The 9,690-nt window shown below is 38.8% G+C and overlaps 1 protein-coding gene across 2 annotated transcripts; it reads right to left on the bottom strand.

Annotated features, from left to right (window-relative positions):
• Positions 1 to 5,028: 5,028 nt before the first annotated feature.
• Positions 5,029 to 8,768, bottom strand: LOC109407636 (protein SERAC1). 2 transcript variants are annotated; one of them, XM_029876017.2, is made up of 5 exons: positions 8,407 to 8,768; positions 7,984 to 8,306; positions 7,052 to 7,738; positions 6,692 to 6,982; positions 5,029 to 6,184 (listed from the first exon to the last, which is right to left on the bottom strand). In XM_029876017.2, exons 1-5 carry the CDS (start codon positions 8,463 to 8,465, stop codon positions 5,073 to 5,075), a joined length of 2,472 nt encoding a protein of 823 aa, XP_029731877.2. In that variant the 5' UTR covers positions 8,466 to 8,768; the 3' UTR covers positions 5,029 to 5,072. The 2 variants fall into 2 exon arrangements, with proteins under 2 accessions (XP_029731877.2, XP_019536327.3); XM_019680782.3 differs by having other exon boundaries at positions 6,923 to 6,982.
• Between the last annotated feature and the right edge of the window lie 922 nt (positions 8,769 to 9,690).

Raw genomic sequence — 9,690 nt, 5'->3', positions numbered from 1 at the left:
TCAACCGAACTACTCTGAGAAAGAGAACCGATTTATATAACCATATACTTTTGGGATATTCAGGGTCGTCCAAACTCTCCTGGAACTTAGTTCTTAACATTTCTTCTTCTTCTTCTTCTTCTTCTTGACGTCCTCACTGTGACAAAGCCTGCTTCTCAGGTTAGTGTTCTATGAGCACTTCCACAGTTAGTTATTATTAGCTTCCTCTTCCATTTTGCATGTGTATATGTATTAGCGTTGGTTATCGCAACCGATTTCTCAGATCAAAGATTTTTTAGTTTCATTTCCGGTCCTGAGTATCTGTGCAAAATTTGAGCACGATCGGTTGCCTTTACACTTTGCGCATTACAATTGAAATTTTTATGGGATTTGGCATAGAAAAACATACTTTTTTAGCATTTTTGCCATAAGCTGGAAAAGTTTGTCTGTAACTTTTTAACCGATGATGTAAAATAATAGCCTAGGATGTTCTGAAAAACTTTGTTGAAACGATCAAATCGATCAAATCTGACTATACATGTCAATTTTTTGCTCCTCCGTGATAGATCTGAGCTGGTACCAATTGCACTGAGATCCAAATGAATAAGGGCTGGGACACTCTACTTATGAGGCTTTCCACGGACCAGCACGAATCCATTTTAATCGATGTTTTTTAATCTACTTGATATTTTTGTATACTATTCCTTTTTATGTGAGAAACCATTTTTTCATATCAAAAGTTCATATTTTGTCTCGACTAACTTTCAATTAGGGCCTATGAAAAAATGGAACACAAGCAAATAAAACAATATAACACGGAAACGGCTTGTTCGATCGGAAAGGTGTCTTCAGCAAAGTTGTAGAATAATATATTGCGGCTCTCAGAAAAATACACATTGAAAAATTTATTTACTTTTTCTTCTGAAAAAACTGAATTTTGTTACTAAAAATCAAATATCTCAAAAAGCTATTTTTTTACCTTCGTGTTTTTTTGTGAGAATAAAGTTCATTCTGTTAGCTATCATCTCTAAAATTTTTATAGTGGTAAAAAAATGTACAAAAAAGTTATGGCACTTTGATCATTTTTGGTTGCGTGTTTTTTTTAGAGTGCATGACGAATTTCCCGCAAACTAGATTTTGGGGTAGGCAGCACCCTCTTAGATTTCAATGGAATTGTGTAGGTATGAAGACTGAGTACTTTAAAACAACGTTGCATACTTTGTTGTTTTTTTTTTTTAAATTTATCTACACTAATATTTGAAAAGGGCTTATGTTTTTGACCATTTTTTTATACCAATGTAACTTAAAAATAACATGACCTACAAAAAAGTGTGGTATGTGTGACTTTGAGTAATTTGTGTGAATTTTCAAGTAAAAAATTGAATTATTGAAAAAACGATCACGCTAAAAAAAGTTAAAAAATAAATTGAAGTCAATTTGGAATACATGCCCATTTGCGAAATTAAATTAATCCTATTTCGGAGAACCAAACCCCACACCAACCGTTAAGAATAGAATTCAAAATGGATCAAAGTAATTAAATTGCTTTTATCTTAATCCAACCCAAAACAAAATGTTTTTTTTTGAGTCAAACCAATTTTTGGGTATTTTTATACGTGGATTTTCACATATTAATATATTGAACATAGCCTTATTTGTTTCAATTATAAATCTATCCAATACAAAGAATATAATTTAGGTTTCTTTTTTGAACCAGAACACCAGATCTGTTACACAGAAATTCAGAATATCAACCAGAAGTCGAATTTCAACTTAAAAGTTTCCTTATTCATAGGAGAATAAAATAAATACTTTGCATTAGATAGACTTGTGAATCAAACATATGGAGCTATGTTTAATTTAATATATGAATGTATCTGTAAAAAACGCCCTGGATAAAAACATTTTTTTTCTACAGGAGAGAAACACGCAAAATGATGACATGAAGTATTTGTTGTTAGGAACCGTCCATTAAAGATGTAGCATTTAGGGGAAGTTTATGATATTGCTAGGAGCTTTCTATTAGGTATGGGAGAATATACTTTAAGAGGGGAGGAGCTGTCAAAAAATTTCCACTTATGCTACCGTGATTTCGAATGCAGCGATATGGTCAAACTCAAACATTACAGAATCCTTGAAAAAGGTCCAATAAGGACCGAAACGTCGAGTTACGAAAACATATTGTTGTTTTTGATTGACCAAATTAGACTGAAATGCCAATTAAAGATATCATCCAACGTACAGTCGATCACCCAAAGAAAGTCAAACTCAAAGCAATAAAACAAGTACGACCACGATTCTCATCAGTCAACGAGTTTGAAACTTTTACTACAAATCATTTTATTACAATAGGTAAATATCATTTAAAATAAAAAATCAATAATTTTGCTTTCGGGATGAAATTGATCAGTAAAAGAAAAATACCTTTGCATGTGCCAAAAATATGTTTTCCACCTGAATTAACCACCCCAGTATGCTAAATGCTACGCAAAACTTTTACGAGTTTTCTCAATTTTTAATTATTCAAGTTCTAAATTAAGTAAATTTTATGAAAACGCCTTAAAGTATGCACTTTTCATACTGAAAAAGTGATTACTTCCGGAAAAGTGCAATTTTATGTATAAATTCGAATATTTATAAAATTTTTGATGATGAAATCGTGTTTAGCAAATACTTGGCAGCTAAAAGCATCCATTCGAATATTCATTACATGTGCGATACAGCCACGGTAACAAAAGTTTGAAAGGGTATTTGAGATTCGCCAAACACGCAATTACGGAAAATATTGAAGTTAATACAGAAATATGTGACTAATTGACTGTAAAACATGTAACTCATCATTCAATAATCCTTTAGCCAAATGATGGTCATTTTACACAAATTGTTTTAAGTTTAAAGCAATATTTTTAGCAAATGAAAATGACCCTCACGTCGATAAATTTCACCCCACTGATCAATTTCACCCGAAATCACGGTACCTCAAAAATGCTTTTCTTCAAAAGTGCCCATCTTGCGATAGGGAAGTGGAACCATCTCGGCAGGGGTCCTATTTTGGGCACTTTTCTGCTATAACTCAGCCAATTATGAACCAATTGATACAATTTTTGGAACGCGATGAGATACGTATAGTATCTGGCCATGTACAAAATTTTAAGTCAATTGGTTTGGACTTGACTGAGTTATAACAAAGAGTGCCCAAAATACCGGCCGCTGCCCAAGTGGATCGCTACTCTATATGGCAAAATTTTCAATAATAACAAAAATGTCATGTTTTGCAAATTGAAATATTTTTTCTTATTTGCATTTTTTTTTACTTTTAAAGCTTATTGACATTTTTCAATGTTATAAAAGTTCACATGATTATCTAAAAGTCACTCATACATAACTTTATTGTAGGTAATGTCATTTTTAAGTTATATTGAGTAAAAAACGGTCAAATACTTTAGCCCTTTTCAAATATTAGTCTAGATAAATTAAAAAAAAACAACGTATGCAATCTTGCTTTAAAATACATAGTCTTCAAACCTAAGAAATTCCATCGGATTCTGAGACAGTTTTGCCAAACCCCTACGGCGACTTTGCGTGAATTTGTCATCTTATTCTCAAAGTGCAATTTAAGCAGCTCATACATTTTGGATCAATAACGGCGCCGGCCACGTCTTTATAGTTAGTTGAGAAGGGAAAGGAATGTTAGAGTGTACTGGTTGTTGCTACTAAAGACCGAGATCACCTCTGCACCCCCACAACCAGCACGGACTAGGGTATTTGTTAGACGGAAAGGATGGGATACAAATCAAAAGCGGTAGCCACTAGGCCACCAAGCCCGTTTGTTGAAGACCACAAAGCCACAGACAAACAGACGTAACACTTGCGAAATTTCCATCGACCACGCTTTTAACGATCATTTTAAATTTTCATAGTTGTGGCTTTCACAACCAGAGGCACGCGCATCGTTTTTCTATGCGTTTGACGTTTCACACTAGCGCCTTCCGTTGACGATATTGCACAACAGAGTGATTCGTGCAACTTTTCCACCAGGTGATGGTAGTGTGAACTGGGCTATGGATTTCAATGAAAATCGTTCAAGGTGTTACGTCTGTTTGTCTGTGACAAAGCGATCTGATGCATGTAAATAAAGTTATATTCAACAAACTGCACCCATGTGTTCAAGTTTAAACACGTAAAGGAATAGCAATAGCAACAAAATCATGCTGTTTCGGCAAGCAATGCCAACGCTATAACTTTTTTAATAGGCATCAGATCTCTTCGTGGTTTTCTACAAAGTTTTTCAGGACACCATAGGCTATGTTTTCATATTATCGGTTACATGTTTTTAGAAAAAAAAATCGAGCTTCTCTTGAGAGAAATGTAAAAAAAAGTTTTCTCATGTAAAATCCCATACAAACTTCAAACGCGATGTGCAAAACGTAGACATAACCGATCGTGCCCAAATATGGCAGTTATTTGGGTCCTGAAATAGGACCTTCAAAACTTTGATCTGATGGGATGCCACCAAATTTTCTATTTTTCCATTTAAGGAAGGGATAATCCACTCTAGTGTATATCGTGTGATAGGCACTAAAATACTCTATGCCCAAGGATGTCATTGAAACTTCCTTTACGAAAAGTTCCTGGACCGTCCGGGAATCAAACACATGGCCCCCATAGCCACGCCTTTACAGCTGTGACTCTATGACGTCAGAAAAATGACGCCCGTCGACACATGGTCAATCTGGGAGCAAATGTCACACGCCAGGTTTCCCCAGCAGCAGCGAGTGTTACAAGCCCCAAACCATTATCATTGGTAATAACCATGGCATGCTTTAAAGAGGCAACTTATTCGAGAATTAGGCAGTGATTTTGGTCAATGGATGTTCGGCATATTTGGAATATTACAATACAACTTTAATATTACAACAATTATTTGTCTATTGCGTGTATTATTCAACATACGCCGTAAACATAAAACTCAGTAAATAAAAAAAAAACAAATACTTCGTTTCATAATAAATAAAAACAGTTACTGTGGAAAACCTTTTTTCCGGATCACGTAACAAAAGAACATAAACGCACATTGTACTGAGGAATTTTATCTAGAGAAATATATTGAATACTCTGTCCAACTGCCCCAACTTGCGGTAGACATCACTGAATACAGAGCTAGACCTCTTTCCACTTTCCGCAGTCTTGCTTCTACCGGAACCATGCTCCTCTTCCGTTTCACCTGCCTCCTTGGCCGACTGCATCGCGCACCAAATCGTGCTGATTAGCCTCTGGTAGAGGAATGATTGTCTGCACATCGGTTTGCTCAGGCTGAGGTGGTCCTCCTTTATCAGGTAGAAATCTCCTTCATCCAGACGAGCCGATTTCTCCGGAACAATGTGCAATGGCAACTTAAACGAGGTCAGCACGGTGGCGCTGCCCTCGCAGACACTCACAATCTCCGGCTTCTTTGGCAGTTGACTGATGGTTTTGAGGAACGTTTTGTGAAGATGCAGCAGGTGAAGAGAGTTCTCCTCCAGTTCGCGGACTTCAACCGAGGGCCAAACTAAAGCGGAAGTGTGCTGCTTCAGCTTGGCAATGGCACTTCCACGGTGGGGCGTTCCAAGGAACATAACTGCACGTGAGTTCTGGGCTATGCGGCGAACTGCTGGATCATCGCTGGCGGCCGCTTGGTTCATAATACTTTTGATCAGCAGTCCTCCCATCGAATGGCCGACCCAAACGACGGGTCGATCCTGTCCGATGTTGGATCTGGCGAGTTTTCTCAAGAATTCCGCGGCACGCTTTTCCAGCTTTCCGTCGTACTTCTCGCATGGACAACCGCTGGCCGACCACTGCGACAGCGATGATTCATAGTTGAGACCGATCACGCGAATGTTGGGGAAGTCTTTGGGCAGCCACTCCATGGGCCAGCAGAAGGACCGTCCGATGGATTCGTCGCCCAGCGGTTCCTGGAGCCACTTGTCACCGGATACACTGTAGCGTCCTTCGAAGTTTTTATGGACACCTGGGCTGGTGTACTTTTCGTCTGCTACCAGTGGAAGATCGGGAAAAACGACGGACCATTCCGAGGAGAGTGGTTCGTCCTCTTGGAGTGCTTGAATGAGTTCTTTGGTGGCCGTGTCGCTGATCGAGGGTTGAAATTTTGGCGGTGTCGGCTGAAGGGTGAGCAGCTCTGCGTCGTTGTAAGATGCAATACCCTCTGGAAAGGAGATAGAGAGAGGATGGAGAAGTGGTTAGTTAACATTAGATTAAACATCTCTGGTTGTGGATGTCACGGCATGTCTCAAAAAGAATCCAATTTTATGTTGTTTGTAAAATTGTGTAAAGCTTCAGATTCATATTCAAAATGCCTACTATTTGTAGTTAAAGGTAAGAGAAATTGAAGTATCATTTTCCAAAACTAAAATTAAAAATAATTGTAAAAATCAAAAATAAAAAAACAAGCAAAATAAAATTTTCAATTTTTAGTTCTTAAATACAGAAAATATTAAACGATACTAATACCTGATCAGACAAATCTCCAAGCAATTTAAACGAAATAAGCATAAGAAGGTACACCGGTAAAGCAACGTGAAATCCACGACTAATTGTCCGTTTTTTTTATTGGAAGATACAGAATGTCTATAAAATTTTGTAATTTCATGAAGCTTTATCGAGGTACCCCAAAAACAGCAAGCCGCACTACGCTTCAGCAAGGTAAGCTTACCTATTGCGTGGGCCCTACTGGCTTGTTCGTCATCATCGAAGGAAGACTTTCTAGCAGACCAATTGAACAGTCGTCGTCGGATTGGCAGCGAATTAGGGGTAGAATTGCCCTCTATGGTTTTGGCCATTGTGTTCGCGGTAGTTGTCGCAGTAGTGAGAGTCGCCGGAGTCTCATTTTTGTTTCTAGCTTTGGCACCCGAGGATCTTAGACTAACAGCAGTATGTTTCTTACCTAGAAGACTGGCCGCCTGTGGTTTGAGATCCTTTTGTCGCCACGTCACGAACACACCTCCTGCAGAGAGAATAATAAGAATAGGATTAGGGTGATGATTCTAAAGATTTTTTATCCAGAAGTACAAACCTAACAGTCCATGAACAAATATGACATCCACATCTGGCTTGTTTTTCCTCCGCCCTTTCGGGTATAGAGGGTATACATTGTACTCATAGCTAAAACTATTTGGATCGTCACGATCCAGATTCGAGAGAGTGAGATCCGTCGTCACCTGCATTCGCATGTCAACGTCCTTCTGCCATTTAGACAGAATGTTGATCCAACCACTGGCGAAGAAATCATAAGCACGATCTCCATGCACGGACAGGTTGGCAATGATTCTGGCCAAAGTCAGCTTCATATCGATGTTGTCGGAATACAGCTTCTCCACTTCGATCAGTTCCATCAATCCACCGGCATCGATGATTTTGCGGCAGTTCTCCTCCACAGTGGTCAGATGTACCAAGGCATTGAGTGCCTGCTTGAGCTGCTCATTTTCGAAACGAGAGACATACAGCCTATGATCTACCACATCGTCTCCGACGGGTTCCTTAATCTGATGGGATGTAAACGTATGTTCTAGCGCATACTCAGCGCAACGGTGCGGTGCTAGCTTTTCAATGAGACCTTTGATACTGGCCAACACTTCGTGGGCCGATTTTTCCACTCCATACTGACGTGGCGGCAGGAACCAACGGGAATCACAGTTCGAACGAGCCAAAGATACCGCCGTTTGAGCGTCACACAACTGGGCCAAGTGCTGGAAGTCCCAATCTGTAACGATTAAAATTAAATTAGTTCTGGGTAATACTTAGCTAGTTGAATTCTCAAGGGGGTGAATTTGTACCTTCAGTGAAATCTCCTGCAAAATCGAATGCAAGCGTGAAATGAATGGAAATCGTATAGGTTAGTGCTCTACTACTACTACTACATCTTGCTCAATTGTAGCTTTTTGTACTATCTATGCAGTCTAATATTAGATCCTTGAATGATGATCGTACGATCGCTTCGACACTCACCTTTCAGATGATCAATAAGTGCAAGTTGCTTGATGGCCTTCAACCGATCGCTCTGCTCACCCTCCTGGGCAATTTTAAGCAACCTCCAAGCCACCGAGTGCTTCAGAGCCTTCCACCACTTGCCGAAAGGCTGCACCACCACGTTCACCAACCGGCTGTTCTCTTTTTCCTGTTCCAGCTGTTCCTGTAGCGACTGTCTGTAGATATGATGCTTGATGTAGATGTAGTCCGGACGTTTCCGGTCAATGTCGAGCACTCGGGTGTCCACCAGATTACTCACTGCTGAGTACGTACGGTAAGCCTCATAGCCCACAAGGCCAATGCTAAAATTGGCAAACAACAACGTGGTTTGTGAGAAATTACGCATTATCTTACGCATAGCGCCTCAAAGTATACGCGCCGAAACGATCGTATGATACTTACAACGAAGCCAGTCCACATCCACCGAACAATTTGTTGTACAATTTCAAGTCGTGGTACATAATTCTGTATTCAGAATCGCATTATAGTCCTTCACAACACTCCCCGAACTAATTCTTCACTTCACAGAGTCCAAACTCTCGATTTTCAGTCCACTGGAAATATGTCCTTGAAGCACTTTTAGCTGCTGTTCACTTCACTAGTAGCAATTTTATCACAGTCTTTTAGCTTCACTCTCAATCAATGTCCACAAAATTCAACTGAGCTGCAGCTGTAGGCTATCACTTCCTTAGAAGAGGATTTTCCTCCTCCCGAATGAAAAACACTTCCGATTCCTGGCGTTTCTTGATTTGGAATGAGCTCCCGAAATTCGCCTTGACGGAGGCTCTCTGAGAGAATTGCGCTGTGCGTGAAAACAAATTTTTTTAACATGGGAAAGGATAGGAGCTGCATTTTCAAATGCTTCTAATTCTTTGTAGAATTTTTTTTAAGCAAAACGTTCTTAATGTTATCGAATGAGATTTTGATACTCTATATTATAGACATAACATTGTGATTTAAAAACTTTTTGACTAAAACCAGTTACAGTGTAGCTAATTGAAAGTATATTGCAAAACATTAACACTTTTTTCAATCTGAAGTCCCTAAAATATTTTAGAAGCATTTGAAAATGCAGCTCCTATCCTTTCCCATGTTAAAAAAATTTGTTTTCACGCACAGCGCAATTCTCTCAGAGAGCCTCCGTCAAGGCGAATTGACGGCGACTAGAAAATCCGTAATAATTAGCGAAATAGCCGTAACCAACAAAATGTACACAATTTGAGTAATTGCAGGAGTGAAAAGAAGCTAGATTTGTCTTCTAAATACTCACAAAGTTTCCTTGATATCATTTTTCTAACTATTGTAAATCACTGATTGAGTGAAAGGCGTAATCCCATTCTATTCCAAACGAACAAAAACAAGAATTACGCCTTCTACTCCTTTGTTTTGTTTGGTGTTTTGTTTACGAAAGTGAAAGGCGAAACTGAAATCAACACGTAAACACGGCGATAGTAGAAGGCGAAACTGAAATCAAAACGTAAACACGGCGAAAGCAAATGGCGAAATTCTGTCAAAATCATAAACAAGGCGAATAGTAAAAGGCGATTCTGAAAATAATATCGATTCGAGGCGCATAGTATTGGGCGAAATTAGCATTCTCAGGTATCAATTCAGGCGTAATTAAATAAAATGCATTTAATGCAATTTTTAGTGCAAAAAATATCAAATTCGTGCAGTGTTCTTAGA

The sequence above is a fragment of the Aedes albopictus genome, chromosome 3, assembly GCF_035046485.1.
Source record: "Aedes albopictus strain Foshan chromosome 3, AalbF5, whole genome shotgun sequence".
Classification (NCBI taxonomy): Eukaryota; Metazoa; Arthropoda; class Insecta; order Diptera; family Culicidae; genus Aedes; species Aedes albopictus.
The sequence above is the reverse complement of the archived record's forward strand: the minus strand, read 5'-3'. Positions and strand labels throughout refer to the sequence as shown.